Source organism: Neodiprion pinetum, chromosome 1, assembly GCF_021155775.2.
Source record: "Neodiprion pinetum isolate iyNeoPine1 chromosome 1, iyNeoPine1.2, whole genome shotgun sequence".
Taxonomy (NCBI): domain Eukaryota; kingdom Metazoa; phylum Arthropoda; class Insecta; order Hymenoptera; family Diprionidae; genus Neodiprion; species Neodiprion pinetum.
The window spans coordinates 28,696,242-28,714,108 of record NC_060232.1 but is presented as its reverse complement, the minus strand read 5'-3'; the positions used below and the strand labels follow the sequence as shown (position 1 = coordinate 28,714,108).

General features: G+C 34.9%; 2 protein-coding genes across 10 annotated transcripts; both read right to left on the bottom strand.

The window, feature by feature from the left end:
- Positions 1-478: 478 nt before the first annotated feature.
- mahj (LisH and WD40 domain-containing protein mahjong) lies at positions 479-11,441 on the bottom strand. 7 transcript variants are annotated; one of them, XM_046612585.2, is made up of 17 exons: positions 10,935-11,441; positions 8,962-9,232; positions 7,337-8,725; positions 6,857-7,066; positions 6,458-6,624; positions 6,139-6,379; positions 5,833-5,955; positions 5,455-5,754; positions 5,150-5,347; positions 4,799-5,055; positions 4,440-4,691; positions 3,410-3,599; positions 3,117-3,249; positions 2,956-3,017; positions 2,470-2,878; positions 2,140-2,379; positions 479-1,899 (listed from the first exon to the last, which is right to left on the bottom strand). In XM_046612585.2, the coding sequence occupies exons 1-17, from the start codon at positions 11,081-11,083 to the stop codon at positions 1,694-1,696; spliced, it is 4,797 nt and encodes a 1,598-aa protein (XP_046468541.1). In that variant the 5' UTR covers positions 11,084-11,441; the 3' UTR covers positions 479-1,693. The 7 variants fall into 7 exon arrangements, with proteins under 7 accessions (XP_046468541.1, XP_046468532.1, XP_046468559.1 ...); XM_046612576.2 differs by lacking the exon at positions 10,935-11,441 and adding an exon at positions 9,941-10,029 and having other exon boundaries at positions 2,956-3,249; XM_046612603.2 differs by lacking the exon at positions 10,935-11,441 and adding an exon at positions 9,841-9,997 and having other exon boundaries at positions 2,956-3,249.
- A 103-nt stretch (positions 11,442-11,544) lies between these two features.
- Positions 11,545-17,779, bottom strand: mus304 (mutagen-sensitive 304). 3 transcript variants are annotated; one of them, XR_011176852.1, is made up of 13 exons: positions 17,304-17,779; positions 16,699-17,176; positions 16,269-16,513; positions 15,208-15,335; positions 14,977-15,077; positions 14,741-14,881; positions 14,424-14,569; positions 13,900-14,307; positions 13,476-13,701; positions 13,328-13,375; positions 12,633-13,193; positions 12,174-12,512; positions 11,545-11,760 (listed from the first exon to the last, which is right to left on the bottom strand). XR_011176852.1 is itself a non-coding variant. In XM_046612667.2 (12 exons), the coding sequence occupies exons 1-12, from the start codon at positions 17,499-17,501 to the stop codon at positions 12,232-12,234; spliced, it is 2,961 nt and encodes a 986-aa protein (XP_046468623.1). In that variant the 5' UTR covers positions 17,502-17,779; the 3' UTR covers positions 11,545-12,231. The 3 variants fall into 3 exon arrangements, 2 of the variants coding, with proteins under 2 accessions (XP_046468623.1, XP_046468633.1); XM_046612667.2 differs by having other exon boundaries at positions 11,545-12,512; XM_046612677.2 differs by having other exon boundaries at positions 11,545-12,512; positions 14,424-14,494.
- Positions 17,780-17,867: the final 88 nt, after the last annotated feature.

The window sequence follows — 17,867 nt, the reverse complement described above, 5'->3', positions numbered from 1 at the left end:
CACTTGTTTTTACCAATACGGCGCATCGCAGAGATGGTGTCGCCATCTACATTAGAAAGTCCTCAAACTGACAGCACGTAACGTTCCCTCGCAAGAACAGCAATCTGTAAATTTTTGCTGTAAGAATTTCGACTCGAATGTAGGGAAACGGTGACGATAGTCACGCTACAAATCACGTTTCAAATCTAATATGCGATTGATGTTTACATCCGAATGGATGTAGTCGAACAAAATCTCTGGCATGGATTTGCCTTCATACATTTTTGCAACTTGATACACATGCCAATAATGAACATATCAGTTTTGATTTTTTTAATTTTACTTTATATACCTATACATTATTATATTTTAATAATAATTATTATAATTATAGTACTCATTCAATCACTTGCAATCAGCAGTTATATCATAATCATACTAACTAGGCATGTACCAGAGTTCCATTCATACTAATAAAGATACGTACAATAACGCAAAATAATCCAAAATCATTTATACACAGCTGAAAAGAAATACAGAAATCTCTTGTTGTATTTACTTTATGTTGTTGGTCTATGGTCCAACAATACTTTTTTTAAGATTCATAATTTAAGTAATGATGTAAACCCGTGCGCATGACAGTTTATTTGTGATCAAGGCTGTAGGCCCATGTACGTACACAGAGTAAGAGAAATACTCCGTGCTTTACTATTTGTAAATACTTCCGCTGAGCAAATTTAGTTGCCAGAGAACAATGACTTAACTCACCTCCAGTACTTTTAGCTGTCTAATATTTATTTATCTGCTTTTCAATTTACAATTTTGACCACTTGACCCAAATAATATTTAATTACACAATATTTTACAAATAACTGACAGTACAGACAATTAGAGCAAACCAGTATTTTGTAAGAATTCATGGTTTAGATTCTTTACACCACATCACTTGGCAAATACAATAAGAATCTGTACTAAATATCAAAAATTGAATAAAGCGTATCAAGTCCAGCAGGTATTCACGATATATTCGAACACATTGCATATGTTTATAATTCACAATACAGTTTAATTCCAAGTTCGGTTCTGTACATTTCTGCCTTTTAGGCAATTTGTTATGCTTTAGTTTGCGCTAGTAAAATTCGGTAGAAGTTTTTAGCCTTTGGAATAATAATTTCAAACGTATCTACTATTTTCACAGGCTTTACGCAAAATGAAATGAGCTAAGTTCGTTTCGTCATAATGATGATAATTTATAATTCAAGTATAAAGTAACCCTAGATTGATGGGTAGAAAAAATTAGAGGGTTAAATAAGATAACTTCCTAGCGGCAGAATTGTGAGCACTGAAAGTACTTTCATCTTTGCAACTTCCAAGTCGGTATTCAAGCAAGGTATTTTCGTGTGTATTCACGATTAATTGTGAAGAATATGTTAACTTTAACCACTTACATTGTGCATTTTATAAAAATATTACAACTCTTAATAAACACTCGAAATTTTTCGAGTGTGGTGCACTTAAAAAACTACGAGGTTTGGGGTACGAAAGTAAAAGTCTTTGTACCGACTGATTGCGAGTTTAAGCCGAACCTGTGAAATTGGCATCCTGAGAGAAAGTAGGTAACCCTGTTAAAACTACACTGTTTTACAAGTACCACTTGGCACAAAACAATGAATAAACAATTCTGTAAATACATCAAGAGATTTTTTGATTGTATTCAGGAGAACAATATCTCAAGATCATCCATATCCGAAATTGAGAAATCATCAGAGAGATCTGAACCATTAATATCATCATTAGGGTCATAGTCCGCACTGTCATCACCCGAATTATCACCATCTGCACCATCATCATTATCATCCCCGTCGTTTCGGTCATTATCATCTGCATTGTCATCACCGGCAGCATCGCCATTATCACCATCTGTGAAAAGTCAATGACCAAAAGTTAGTTCGATAAATTTTCATTTAGTTTTACATAAATTATTTTAACTTTATTTCATCATGAAATTGCATTGAGCACTAAATACAGGATATACTATATACTATGGCATCAGTATTAGCGACTAAGAAATAAAGAGATTCATAAATTTTCAAGGTACTTCGGGATTGAACACCACCTTTTCAAATATACTTTCATGTACAATATAATAATGCATATCACCATCTGCATTGTTGTCGTCCGAAGCGGAGTTGGAGCCATCATCATCACTTGCATCAATATCATCTTCATCGTCATCTTCTTCAGCCTCATCTTCGTCATCTCTTCGTCTTCCAACATCGTAGAGCCTGACGCAAGATTCTTGAATGGTACCGAAATCACCCTGATTTTCTACGATTGCAATTTGTGTGTCGTGTTTGTTGCAAGCCAAATCAAATATACCTCTCTTTACATCACACGTAGCTAAAAATCAACAATACAATTCGCAAACCAGAATCCAATGTGTATTTAGGAATACATTAACTGTTATTAGTTTTAATTACAATAACTTACCGATACTCTTGTAGTCCAAGGCATCCAAAGTTTTGAATGATGTAACGTAATTGGTTTCATCTTCGTTGTCCTGATCCAGGGCAACTGCATAGATAATATTATTGACTGGTGAAAAAATAACATCCATCTGATCCAATGTCACGACTGTTTTCAGTAAATGAAATGTCCTAAGATCCCAAACTTCGGTATTTGAAACAACTTCAGTTCCATTAGGATGAAATACACCATTCAAAGTTTGATTAAGCTTATCAAACTTATGGATTTCTTTGCCAGAATTTACATCCCATAGAATACCGTCACTTAAAACCAGTTCGTCATTCATACTGAATGTTGCTCGGTTCCTGGTATACTGGTTGGAAATCGAAGGTGTTAAAGTCAAAAGGAGCTTACCAGTTGCTATATCGTATATCTGAAACACATAAATATACAAGATAAATAAAATGGAAGTACAAATGAGTAGATTGAAATCATTTGTATTTCACTCACTGTAGCACTTTCTCCTTGAGTACCAATAATTCGCTCCTGTAATTTTCCGAATTCCGCATAGTCTTCGTTGTCAAGAGATAATTTCATGTCAAAAAAGGTACCAATACTCCAAAGAGTAGACATTCGTCTTCTCCAGGTTGTGGATGTTAACAAGAGATTACCTTTCTGACTGCACTCCATGTGTGAGACGTACGACTCGTGACATTGATAGGTTGCTTCTTCGGTACCAGTATGAGCATTGAACATCTTCACTTCTCCGGTTTGAGTACCGAGCATCAAGTACTGCTGACATGACTATAAAGTGAGATTACGAGTTAAAGATTTACACAAATATTTTACCTTTTCGCTGGATATATCATGAATATTGTTTACTCATTATACAATGTCACTTGGACATTAGCATATCCAACATTTATATTAATCTTGCATGTGTAAGAAAGGGAGGCATACATACGGAAAATGTACAGCAACTAAACGTGCCATCAATATCTGTGGGCTTGAACGTCTTTACAGGGCAAAATCGACTATAAATGTATCTTCTATCCAGTCGTCTACTGTCCATTCCTAACGATCTTCTGGTAAGTCTGACTGCTAAATTTGTCGGAGATGAGTTTTTGGCACGTGGATCTGGACATTTGTGTGGCCTATAAACGGATAGTGTGTATTATATTTCCTAGTATAGACAGAGCGAGAGAGAGAAATGCATTTATGAAGAATGCCCCGAAGTGAGCTGCTTTGTAAGGACGAAATAAGATGAATATTGTAAATATTGAAACTAGAAGGGCAATTTTATGGTAATTTTTCAATGTTTAATTTTTTTCTTGCGATTTTTCTGGGTACATGTGCTGCTGTAAATAACTGATACCCTGCTTTTTCTAATTGTTTTCGAAACTTTATAACAGTCAAACTAATCTACCAGTATGTGCCGGTAAGATGATATAAATATATCGAACGTTTAAAAATTGTTATTCATTTGCTTATGTCGCAATAATTTGCGATAGCTTTAGTATACCAATTTTTTACAGATCACAATTTGATCGATAATAAAACGCAAATAAGTACAAAACTTGGCACTAGTCATTCAAGGATACTGCCATGGTGGTCTGATATTATTTATCACCACAGGCGTATTTGTTGATTGATATTGCAATTTTGCACACATTATATGAATAAAACTGATTGTATCGTATAAATATCGTATTTCTAATTTTGTTGTACTCCAAACTGATGCTATTCTAAAAAATCGTATAATTGGGTACGGATTTTCACAAAAAAACCGGTAACAAAAATTCTACTTATATTCAGACCAATACAATATTTTTCTTGGTGAAAATTGAAAATTTGTAGTCGACAAATAAAAACTGCGTCGAATTATCAGTTTTTTCTCTGATATAAGTAGAATCACGAAATTGTTTCATTTTTTGATCAAGTCCCCATTGTGTTAATACGAAACTTAAGAACGACAAATACATAGTTTTACTCACTCCAAAAGATTAAATTGCGGACAAGTGACCATGGGGTTTTTGCACAATGCATGTTGGTTAGTTAAGTATTCGGTAATAATGGAGTCCAAGGTTACAGTAGCGATATTAGAAGTAGTAGCTACTTCAAGGCCTGGGCCTCCAGGGTCACTTGATATCTGTTTTTGAAGTGATCTACAGATGCCACTTTGTGGTTGTGAGATTGACTGACAAATAGTTGTGGCTGTTATTGGTTGTCTATCCACCTGACATTTTCTAAAACAAAATTATGAAAATATCAGTCATATTCTATTCGTATAAACACTAAATCTTATCTTCTCTGCTTGCTCTAAGCACGAGACAATAATAAACAGAAGACGTACTTTGGATTTATCTGTAATTTGATTGGCTGGTTGATGTTGGTACTGACTGGAGTTGGTCCAAGTGCATCTGCTAGCTTTATTCTGATAGGTGTATTGTTAGGAAGAGGTGAAGTGCTGGAACAGGAACCAGAATGTGATATGAACCGAGCCGACCCAGAAGTTGGAGTACTTCCAGTTCGTACAGTAACATCTCTTTGACTTCCTCTGCTGGTATTGTATAAGTTGACTGGTGCAACGGGTGAGAATCCTATCCTCGTCTAGATATAAATTATAATAACAGACATCAGAACACGTTATACCTTGACCGGTATTAAACAATTCATCTACTTGTTTTCAACAGTTGTTACTCACTCCGGTTACAGCAGGGCTTCTGTAGTGAAACGCTTGATGTGAAGTGGCAGGTTTCATGATAGCCGATGAATCAAGACTAGCTTCTTTTTGTAGGGTTGCTGCTGTTTCATTAAGTCCTCTTGCGAGGAGATGCTGATGCATAAGTTGCATCAGTTGCTGTTCATTATACTGTATTCTTGTTTGGGCAACAACATTTGCCTGTAACATTGAATAGAATGAGTGTATGAATCATACTTTGTAAATTTTCATTTCATTATTTTTCGTGAAATAAGAATAATTGTATGTGAAAGAATTTGTAGACGTACCCGATGTAAACTTGCCAAAGAAATTTCGTATTCGCTCCCAGTTGGTTTTGCTTTGCCAGAAACCCTCTCCATCAACTCAAGAGCATATTTTTGGAACATGACATGTTCTTGTCTTTTTTCTTGTAATATGGGGTCCTTCATCAAGACCTGTATTTGGCCATCAGTGAACATACGCAGTTTACTGATAATTTGTCTCACTTTCTCACTGCGCGCTAAACCAGCTAGTGCTCGACATGCCAATGCACGGATACTATCTGCATCAGTGATCGGAGTTTTGACCATCATTAATTGTAGAAGAACCTGAATTCAAATATTATCAATAAGCTTTCATCAATAGAATGAGCCACGATACATGGGAGCATAATTTGAGCTACTTACCATTATTCCATTATTAGATCTCACACTTTCCCACACTTTCTGTATAAGTTCCTCACTGTTATGATTATTAGTTTTCTTCTTAGCTGAGCCAGTTAATGAAAATCTTGCCACATTTCCACCAACCTGGAGAAAATTATGAGAAATTAAGATTAAATTTTTTCAATTTTTAACTTTCCATATTCATGTATATATCGTCTTTGTAATATTGCAATTCAATTAGATAAAAGCTAGCAATATTCATCTGTTCTGCAAAATATATGACAGTAATAAAATTATATCTGATTAAAAAAGAATAAGATAACAAACTCTGTTGATAGGTGCGCAGACACAATTGACTACAGCTCTTAAAGCAGCTCTCTGGACGTCAGCATCAGCAATAATTTCACATTCCGCTGCTGCTAGTAAAAGGTTTATGGCCATTGTCATCGACATGTCAGGCATGTCAACTCTTTCACACAGTAAAAGCATGACTTTTGGTACCACAGAACAGATAGCAACAACCTCTAAACATGAGCGAACAGTTTCAGCGCTAGAAGTTGTGTGAACGCTATAAAAAATTACATTTCAGTTAGTCAATCAAATATTCGTGCGAGTTATCACCAAAAATTAACCTGGTATGTCTTACCGTCCACTGTAATTCCATTCCCTAGCAAAGGCAATAATTTGCAATAACAATGTGATACCACCAAGTCTGTAAAGTTCTTCAACAGGAGGCCACAATGCTCTAACGGACATCAGTTCCTGCAGAACCTCGACTTTTGCCTGTACTTCTTCACTGCTTAATTTACAAGCCTATAACAAAGAAAAGAATTGGGTAACCAACATTGTAATTATTGAAATGCTACAGCAAAACGCATAAGTACCATAACAACGTGTTATAGGATGCTATTTGTTAGTCAGTTTCATTCAGTTTGCATGATTTCACCACTAGTATATTAAATCGAGGTAGAGTAAAGCAAATGTGTGGAATTGAATCATTGATAAGGATAACCACAAAATTTGATGAATTAGCATGCAATTTTACCTTATATGGAGGTAGAGATGGTTGCCAGGTATCTCTTTCTGTTCTGGCATTTTCAGCTCGTTGTAGTTGTTCTGCTTTTACATATAAATGAACCTCCATGTACCTTTTCAGTGCTACAGCAACATGTCTTACTATTTGTCTTGACGCACATTCTTCATCATCATTCAAAGCCGGGTCATCATCAATGTTTAGAATAGGTAATGTAGATATCTAATGTAAATCAGGAAATACATGTCTCAAAAATAATGATGATAATAATAATAATAAGATTTAGCAAATGCAATATAGTATTCTCACATTGCAAACCCCAAATTAATGCGACATACATTTTCACAATCACAGAAATGAATGAAATTACTGATTGTTCTAGTTTTGGAATTAAACTGTCATTTTTTTCTCGTTCAAAATGGTGGTTTGCGTATAATGACTTTATTATGTCTCGCAAAACACTGCAGTTTGATATTAAGTTCATATACTCACAACATTGTATAATTTCCTAAGTCCATCTTGGAGATCAAATTCTTCCAGAATAACTTTGAAAGGAAATGAAAATCCAAAGAACATTGTTGCATGACATCTACCAGAATCGTGACTTCTCTCCAGTAACCACAATGCATATTTCACTAAATCGGTTATTATATGTTTCGGTAAGAGACAAACTCTTTCCATAGCATCCTCACAGTATGCAAGATAATACAAACAAATAGAAACACCAGTTGCCGCGACACTGGGTCTTGGTACATCTAAGAGTTTTTGTAATCCACCCATACTTAGGAACTCGATAGAAAATTTTTTATGACACAGTAAAGATGCTAAGTATTTTAAAGCTTCAAAAGCTAAGCGACTATCCTTTGTTTCCCGTACGTTTATGTAGTTTAATATCAATTCCAAAGCGTTTTGCTCGAATACGTGCCCAAGAAATTCTTGGTATTCTCCCATTGGTGTGAGGTACCTTAAAATCAGCATCTGACGAGTAGCCAAAGTGGGCGGATGTATTTGAACATTGCCAATAACGTAAGACTCCATTTCAGCCCAGGACGAATTCGAATTACCTTCTAGAAGCAAGGAAGGCGGGTTGATTACTTGAGTCTGAGGTTTAGACAAATTAGATCTACCAGATGCCAATATGTTGACAGGTCTTGGTGGTGTTACACGAGTGTTTTGATTCTTCGCTGGTGTAACTTGTAAAGTTGTATAGGTAGTTATACGAGGAATAGATAACGGTGGGGACATAATCTCGGGGTATGAATCTCTGGTGTTATCGTTAGATTTAACAGGTGTTAAAACAGCATTTTCCATGTTATTTTGAGACTTGAGTTTTTTGCTTGGTGGCATTTCGTCCGAACTTTGAATCGAGTCTTCTTCATCTGAGCAAAAAATTGAGTGCGTAGGGCTTTTCATTGTTCCATTTTCATGTTTCTTCTCTCTCACTTTCCGTTTTCCAGGAGTACCTTTGTGTTCAGTATCACCCAGGCTATTTCTATTCTGACCAAAATGTGCAAATGGTCTTGTGTTAACTGCTGCATGACGATTTTCCAAAGCTTTTTCTTGTAGCTTGTGTAATCTTTGCAGCATCAAAGGCACCATTTTACCATTCTGTTCTCTAAATCCTGTAGCAATGTCTTGAACTTCCATTGCAGCAGCTAACAAACCGGTGGCATAACTTTGTAAAGGCTCTATGCTTTTTTCAGCCCACGAAAAAAGCCTATGGATAAGCCCATCCATATCGGGTTGAAACACTGCTGATGTTTCTAGGCCTGGCAATATGTCCAACATCAAACGGCAGGCTGCAATATTCAACTTTCGCACATCACGACCGTTAATACCTGACCGTGTCCAGTACGTGTCTCTTAGATAATCATTTATCAGCTGTAAAACAAATCATTGAATTGAATTTTTCCAAATAGTCAAATGACAGATCGAAAATATGTTTCGGATAAAGACTCAACAATTGTTCAAAGCTGATGTTTGAGACAGACAAGTTTGTTTTGTCCCTGATTTCATTACTCACATTGGATGTAAGAAATTAATAGATTTGATATGGTTTCAATGCTGTTATCATTTGTTTCAAAAAATTACACAATAAATATGGAACAAGGTACTACCTTTGTCATGAAGTTGTCCTTTCTAAACAAAACTTTCAAAATATGTCCAAAATTACATTCTGGATCAGTGCGTGAAGGGTGCCTTTCGTCAAATGGATCTGGATCCATTTTTAAGTAATTTTCTGTCTCTATTTCTATAATTTCAGCCAAACGTTGCAATGTTGGTATTGGATCATACGTCGGTGAAACATGGTCTTCTTCCCACTGACGCAGAATTTGAACAACATCTGTTACTTCCGCAAGTGATTCTACTGTCGCCATGACTTTTGTTCTATCAAAGTAAAGATACAAGGAAAAATTAAAGCAGAATTGTCTGAATCATGAAAAATTACCTTGTACTCATATGAGCCATTGAGACTTTCAAATGAATAAAATTCATTGGAATTACAAACCAGGAAATAATTGATATTTGTAAATAGTTATTCAAATGCAACCTTTTAACACAATTTTGCTGAGCCATGTTTATTTTTGATTTTGGAATAAGGTCTTTGAAGAATCTGCTAATAATGAATACGACTCGTTAATTTTAAGCAAAGGATAAGCCATGTACTTAATTTGCAAAAGTGTACAGTTTTGTAACGGAAGGTTCCACAACTCGAAAAAACGAACATAACACCGAAGACTCTAACCTTAAATAACAGAATTCCGAGATTAAAGTATGATCTATCAAAGCGTAATAAAATTATTAACTATACTAGACATATTACAGGTATCGCAAAATGTAACTCCTATTTATTAAAGGGAGTGATACAACAACTGCTTGACATATCTGTGCCTCTTAAATCTTGTACAGAAATGTTACCAGATGTATAGGTTAGGTTAGGTTAAAACAACAAGTTTTTCAAGTACCAATGACTATGACAGCTTTCAAAATTGTACCTTATTGATGTTAAATTACCAAGAAAGTTTAATCAACGTTTTTCGATAGCAAACAACCTATATCCCTTCTAATTGCCCAAAATATTTTGTTAAAACGCACATACAAGACTGTCGCCACCGACACAAGCTTCGACTGCCGAACGCGGTCTGCACATGGCCAAATTTATGATTCATGCACACGATTCGTTTGCGTGCGAAAGGTCAAATTCAGATCAATGTGTTTGTAGGTAATGTCGGGATGACCAGCTATCGTCACTTATGTTAGGTTTTTCAGGGAAAATGGTCACTGGGCGATATCAAACTCGAAAAACCAAAATATTTGTCATCAATTATTCAATTTTTGGAATTTTTTTTTGACATTTCGCGCCCCAAGACTTGACCTGGCAGAGCTCCTACGCCAATGAGAACAAAGAACGACATCCACGTGATCTATATCGACGAATCGTGAATGAACAAATTTAAAATTATGCTTCTGCGTCAAAGTGAAACATAACCGTAAAATATGCGACAAGAACATAACCTACACCGTGTATATTTCAAATTTACACTGTGTTCATACGGCTTATACGAAACAATAATTCAGAGCGATGAGCGGAGGTGTTGCTCCGAGTAAATCAACGGTTTACGTTTCTAACTTGCCCTTTTCTCTGACTAATAATGACATACACAAGCTTCTCGAAACGTACGGAAAGATCGTCAAGTGAGTGATCACTTCGAAAATTAATGATGCAACTTGTTAACTATTTAATAAACTTTTGGAATTCCAGTATTTCGTAATTACCATACACGCATTCACTTTTCTCTTTTATCTTTACCCAGAGAAACATATATAATATCTTATCTAATGTATTGAATCTATAATTATAGCTAACTTAAACAGTTGATTAAAATGTGATTTTACGAATTGCAGAGTTACTGTGTTGAAAGACAAAATGACTAGACGCAGCAAAGGTGTTGCATTCGTCTTATTTCTCACACGTGAAGATGCCATTACTTGTGCAAAGACTTTAAATAATACTGAGGTAAAATATATATCAATATCATATGTTTGTCTTACTATCATAACTTATTTTAATAATGAATATACATCTCACACAAAATCAAGAAAATTTTCTATTTTCAGATTGGTGGCCGTACTGTGAAAAGCTCCATAGCCGTGGATAATGGACGCAGTACTGAATTCATTCGACGAAAGGATTATCCAGACAAATCTCAGTGTTACGAGTGTGGTGAAGAAGGGCATCTGTCGTACCAATGCTCTCAAAATACTTTGGGCCCCAGAGAACCTCCACCAAAAAAAATCAGAATTAGAAAAAAAAATAAAGATCAAGCAAAAGGCGATACCTCATATTATGATAGTGACAGTGACGAAGGCTTGAGAGAACCAGGTGGTGTTGGGGACTCTGAGACAATATATGACAATGCAGTGGCTGAATCAGATTTAGAAACTTTGAGTGCTGCTATACATCACGAGGTAGGAAATTGTGTCATTTGGAAAGTTTTTAATCTTAAATGCACTTTTTAGATTCTTATTTGATCATTTTATTTCAGCAAGAACAAGAGGAACTTGCAAAGTATAGGTTCCAAGTTGCAACTGGCCAGTACGAAGAGCCAAGACAGGAATCTTCGAAACCTAAAAAACGTTTTAAAAAAAATAATTACTTTAGTGATGAAGAGGAACTAAGTGATTGAGAAAAATTGAGATTTGTTTCGAAATGGATATTCCTTACATATTTTATTTTGAAAACGAGTTATGTTACAAAATTGAACTCAAATTTTTGAAAGTACAAAACATTATTCTATATTATAATAAAATATACTATAACTTTGGTCTATGTACATTTCCAGATACGAGCACCGCTTGCCTCGTCTCATCTCGAATGTTGCTTTTGGGTGACCATTGCCTTTAAAACTTTCATACTGTAACCAGTAAGTAATTGTTAAATCATAATAAGAAATATTATGCGCATGCTAACATTTTTTAAAACTGACTATAGTCCTACCAAGTTTAAAAAATTTCAATACCAAAAGCATGAAATTATATGCAAGTGTATGAACCTAGGAAGAGTCACATTCGTTACTGAATTTTCAACAACACTATCGATTATTTAATGTAAATAAATGCCAATAATCTATGACTGACATTGTAATTACAAGTGTTTATTCTTTGCACAAATATAAGTTTTTACAAATTCTTCGTTTATTCATTTACTATGTCAGCAGAAATGACTTAATCACAGGTTCCCATGACTTTCTTGGGGAACCACATATTTCAATTATTTAGAACAAGTAAATCTAAAGAATACTCAATTAATTACGATTTTTTTTTTCACCTTTCTGCCACATTCTCCGGTTTTGAAACGGATTGAAAATATGACTTGACATGCCACTCTATTTCGCATTATTTCTGCGTGCAGAAATTGACCTACTGATTGACTGCTTTTTGGAAATAACTTCTGACAACCATGATGAATTATTAGGTTTCCCCTGATTAGTTGATATACTATTATCAAATAACTTTACAGCTTGCTGTGTATTTGTACAAGACAGTTTTTCTCTCAGTTCAAAATGCGTTTTGAATCCTTCGAATTTTGGAGTCTTATCAAGTCGTCCATCAAAAGATGCCGTTTTATCATAGACAAAGGTTGATTTCACACTCGTCAAAGCAGCTTCTACAAAGAAGATGGCAATACTATAGAAAAATCTGGCAACACCATTATACTTATACAATACCGTGATTTTGCCAATATCGGAATCTGGTAAAAGTTCAATAAAAATATAAATCCACTCACGTTCTGTATCATTGAGCTGCAGATCATCAAAAGATTCGATTTGCTGCATAAACAGGTTGAAAGAGTCTTGAATTTCCGATAATCTAATGATGAAATCTGGGTCTCGGGTGGATAAGAAGCACAGAAACATAATGCCTTTTCGTATTGTGATTAGTTGCTTATGTTTGGATTGGAGCTTGATGTTTTTGTCTAATTGTTCCGAGTTGGAACATATTGTGTCTGAGCGACTTTTCGTATTATGAGCCACAGCTTGGCTAGTTTCACTACTCAAATAAAACCCGTTGGTTGGGTCTTTGAAACTAGCGAAGTAATTGTAATTCTGTCTTTGTACTGGTTCGTCAAGATTCACTTTTGAGCATTTACATAAAAAATGAAGTGTCAATTCAAATAGTTTCATTGAACACTTACATGCATATCCTGGTTGACAAATCCATGGTATGTCATTTAAAGACAGAATATTATACACAAAACTAACCAGTGCATAAGTAATGTCAACCATAGAAATAGAATCCGGCTGCAAAACCTCTAGCTGTGCTGTGTATATTTGCACAACACAAGCATCTGAAATAGTATGATATAAAAATAGGAATAACATCAGTATGCAATTTGTAATCATGTCAGAAAGTGAAGTTAAACCTGAATGTTATCTGCTTTTGCATTACTTTGTTTATCAATCGCGAAACTGTATACTATACCTGAAGTAAAATGCAGCTCATCTTTCCAAACCGTAACTGCTGTCTTACCTGTAACATATTATTGGATGATTGGAATTTAGAATGGAATTTCGATTTACTGGTGCAGCAAAAAATTGAGCAGATGAATTAGAAAGAACATTTTACCTACTTGTACCAGAGCAAAGCTTTCTGCAAAATTGTGTGCATTGACTGAAAGTCATCAGAAGCTCAGTTATGTATCTGTAGCAGTTCAGAAGAGGCCGAGAAAAAATGATTTCTTTCACGATTTTGAAGATATATTCTATGCTTCTTTCATTATGGATGAGTTTCTCTTTAGTACTGATTAAAAGCTTGGTGATAGCTATTATGAGTCCACTGAACTGGTGTGATCTTCTCTGCAACAATTAGCGGTAATTACAAAGTAGTAATTTAGTATCGATAGTGTACTACATTTGTTGGTAAATTTAGCTTGCGAATATAGTGTTTTTTTTCTGTACCTGTGTGAAACCAGGTATATGTTTTTCAGCAAAGTTCAAAATGGTATATAATTGACGAAAATGTTTTTATTATTTGGATTTTATATTGAAACATACCACGTAACCAACTGTTGAAACAAATTCTAGAAGTAGTACAAGCATCTCAAATTCACAGCCTTTGTTTGGCCATTTGTTATAACTGTTCATTTGTTTGATATAATGTTCGTAGTTGGAATCGTCGAAGAAGCTTAGAGGTATCTTCCCTGCTACATATTCACTTAAATAGTTTGATACTAATGCAGTATAAGCTAAAATAGCAAGGGATCGCCTGGCTTCGATACCTCTTTCTCTGTCATGCCATGCATTTGAATCACAAATAGATTTAGTAGAATCCACATGTATTTTGTAGAAATCCGAAAAGTATACGTCATTCATGTCCCTTATGTCATCGTTTCTCATTACTTTAGAGATTCTTTGTAGGATCAGTGTTGTGTTGAGTAACAATTCTCGGGTTACAGCTACGAACTGTGAAAAATGTTGAGTGTATTATATAATAATTGGATGTTCATGCAAACAATATTATAAATATCATTTGATGATTCCAATATGGATAACAGGAAAAATAATTTCAATTTTTCTACCTTATTAATCATGGGTAATGTGTAGTAGCAATTGATTTCTGCATCCGTTTTCTTCATTAGAGTGGCTACGTCTGGTAAACAAAATTCTATATTCAACTTGCGATCATTCACTATTGTGACTACTGGTTTCACTAAATCTGGATTTTCTAGAAGAAACAAATTCATCGACTATTAATTTATTGTACAAGGATTGTTATTGCAATTTTTGAGACTACTTATCACAGAGCAGAAACAAATTTGAGGAAAAATCATTAAACCAGTGAACATGTGTTTTATGAAGTTGCGTTGACAGTATGTTAGAAAAACATTGCGTATACCAAATATTCTGACGCTCTCTTCATCCTGTAAAATCGGTAGATTTTTGGTCCCCACTTTTTCAATTATTTGAATCTCAACTATTGGTCGTTCAGATTGTGACGGTTCAAAAATGGATTGTGGTATTCCGCTGAGAGGAAACACTGTGAAAGGGAAAATTACAGTAAGTATTGATTAGATTTATACTACTGCTATACTTTTTCCAATAATAGAGAAAAAAAAATTACTTGGTACTTACGTTCTATTGAGTTTTTGAGCGTGTGAGTATTTCTAAAGTTAATATTTACAGTTTGCATTCCACTTTCTTTGACGTGAACACTTTTGACAGCTGGTGATGATCTGAAATCATGCATATAGGATTAAGTGTATTAATTTCTTGACATGTGAAATGTGCTATGTAAATTAATAGTATTTGCAAAGGTATATATACAAACTACTGTTTTTTCTAACAATATATTAATTGCTGTACCTATTCAAAGTTGTATTCAACCTGTTTCTACACTCTGAATTAAGACTTGCAGTGTGTGGTTGGGTAAATTTAATAGAACCGGACTCCAATAATTTACACTGTTCCTTCAAGTTATTGAACTGCAGAGTCTGGGAAAAAATATTTGCAATCAGAATACCAAGTTTCGCAGTGCTCGGGCCAGGTCATTTTACAGGACAGAGGGGAAAATCTTTGTGAAAATAGGGGAGTATTAGACTTCCAATTTTTTTCCATAGTACTAAATAAGTAGAGCAAAATTAGATATACTCTAGGGTTTCCGTTTTTTTTTTATGTTGTTTTGGAATTTTTTCAATTGTACCTTAAAAATAAGTTCATATGATAGAAAAAAAATTCCCTTGTAAATATAAAAATTTTCGGATAATATTAAGATGGGCCAGGGGGCGACTGAATTTTGAACATATAATGCATTGAAATCTTCGAAGTTCGTTGAGAATTATTTTTTTCATATACAAAAATGGATTGAAAAATGAATTTGATGTTTGAGAACAATGTTTATATTTCCAAGTAAATGTAAGAATAAAATAATGTTAGATGAGCGCATGTATTCCACAGATATGTTCAGTCAATTAAACTGTAAAAATTTTGGTTCTGTGAAATATAGAAGAGTTTTGAGATTCAAACTATTTTTTTGTTCTTACGTTAAGTTGGAAGTATAAACATTGTTATCAAGCATTAAATTTATTTTTTCAGTCCATTTTAGTTGGTGAAAAAAAAAGGGACCAGCTTGCAAAAATAGGGGGGTTGAAGGGGGAAATTGACAGCTTGAGGATACATTTACAGTAATCCTTTAGTTTCAGAATGCTTATAGGGGGGAAAAAAATGCGGTACTTTTAGGCAAATAGGGGAGCCACTGTGTAGATGGAATACTGATTCTATATGAATATGAAATGAATTAATATGGATGGATTAATAGTATTGAAAAAACTTGTACTTTAAACAGGAAATCAAATGCTTAGAGGAACAAAGCGTACACAAAAAATAAATTAGTATGAAAGAATTGTAAAAAATCATGGCAACCGAACCTGGAAGTCCAATTGTGTTTTTAAAATCTCTTCTTTCTTGATAGCCTGATCAAGTTCAGATCGGTATTGATTTGCTTGTTCCTCAATCTGCCGTGCCTTTTCAAGTTTTTCATGTTCGGCTCGAGTTTGTGTCTGTTGTAGTTGATTGCGAAGAAATAATGTTTCTCCTTCTTTTGTTAGACAATCTGCTAATAACTTTTGATTTTCTAATTTCAGTTTTTCCAGTTGCCTCAAAATAGAATCGTCTGAGAAAATATATAGCACGGGACTGAATGAGATTTTTAAACTCCAAATACAATTAATCGATAACAGAGTTGCACAGAATGACAGTGGATTCACTTTACAGTGTTCTTTAATAAATTATAATGTTGGAATAAACCAATTACATAAAAAATCAATTTAATCACAAAAAAGATTTGAAAAAATTTACCTGATATGTTAATCGCATCATTAGTACCAGGAACATTTGAAGCTCTAGAATTATTACCAGCATTGATTGCCCTGCCTGTAATTTGCGATTGAAAAGTTGAGTTGTGATTATTGACTTTCAGCAACCGGTCTTCGAAGTCATCGAATATAATGCTCCTGTCGTCCGTGGAAATTTCTTTGTGATTATCGGAGGATGATATTCTTTGAGACATTTGTGGCTGCCTTTGGCTACCAGTATATGATGAGCTCGTTTGTATGTGGTTGCCATGATAATTATTGTTTATTTGACCAGATTCCTTTAGCTGCAAACCGAACTTAGATGGAATCTTAGGTACAAATTTATTCCGTTCTATACTGCTTGCAACGGTGTAGGATCTGCTAGTAGATGGTTTAGAATTGGCATATGAAGGATATTGTGGTAGCTTCGTGGGTGTTGATTGCAGTTTTGGTTCTGTAACGTTGTTTTCAATATGAACTGACTGTAATATCAAAGAAATATATGGTTTACATTAAAAGTGAGCAGATAGAATTTCTGGAACACTGTCGTCTGCAGATAGCTAAATTTCAAGTAATTGAGACGAATGATTACAAAACCCTTGAGCTCACTTGAGAAGCGACGATATCCATTTCCTCGATATCTTTATCGTTGAAGTCTGCACCCCATGGATCATCATCGTCTGTTTCATTCTTCGATGCTGATGGGGGTTTGTTTTCTCGGGTGAGTTGCTGAGAGGCAGTTATGGTTATATCCAGTCTAGCTCTTTTCGAGGGGGTATCGTGAGCTTTGCCGTGACGTTTCGACATTTTATTTCAATTTCACTCGGTTTACGGTCGTCGTTAATGAGAACAGATAAACTCTGGTTATATTTACATCAACATTCTTTATCACGGGATAATTAACCTGTACGCGGATACGAAGGGACACGACAATTCATTTAAACCCATTACGTACCACGTGCGGTTCAACTTTTTAGGACCGGTTAATTCACATTCCTTTCAACAACGTTTACGGCCCAGCATCGAAAACTACCGTTAATCAACAAGGTCCCACCAAACTCAGAGGATCCATTTGTCCTTTTGGCGTTTTGTCATCTACGCGCCACTGGCCACGTGCGCTAGCGCCGCACGTGATTCACATCGTGAGACTACCGTGAACTACGCATATCTATG

Excerpts from the sequence above, each read along its gene's own strand:
- mahj (XM_046612576.2), bottom strand. The coding sequence starts at position 10,014 with ATGAATCATAAATTTGGCCATGTGCAGACCGCGTTCGGCAGTCGAAGC. Across the intron at positions 6,380-6,457 it reads GAATGGAATTACAGTGGACG|CGTTCACACAACTTCTAGCG; the intron begins GTAAGACATACC and ends AATTTTTTATAG. Across the intron at positions 5,956-6,138 it reads TCTGCGCACCTATCAACAGA|GTTGGTGGAAATGTGGCAAG; the intron begins GTTTGTTATCTT and ends AATTTTCTCCAG.
- mus304 (XM_046612667.2), bottom strand. The coding sequence starts at position 17,501 with ATGTCGAAACGTCACGGCAAAGCTCACGATACCCCCTCGAAAAGAGCT. Across the intron at positions 15,336-16,268 it reads AAACACAATTGGACTTCCAG|ACTCTGCAGTTCAATAACTT; the intron begins GTTCGGTTGCCA and ends ATTTTTTCCCAG. Across the intron at positions 12,513-12,632 it reads GCAGCTCAATGATACAGAAC|AAGCTGCTTTGACGAGTGTG; the intron begins GTGAGTGGATTT and ends TCTTCTTTGTAG.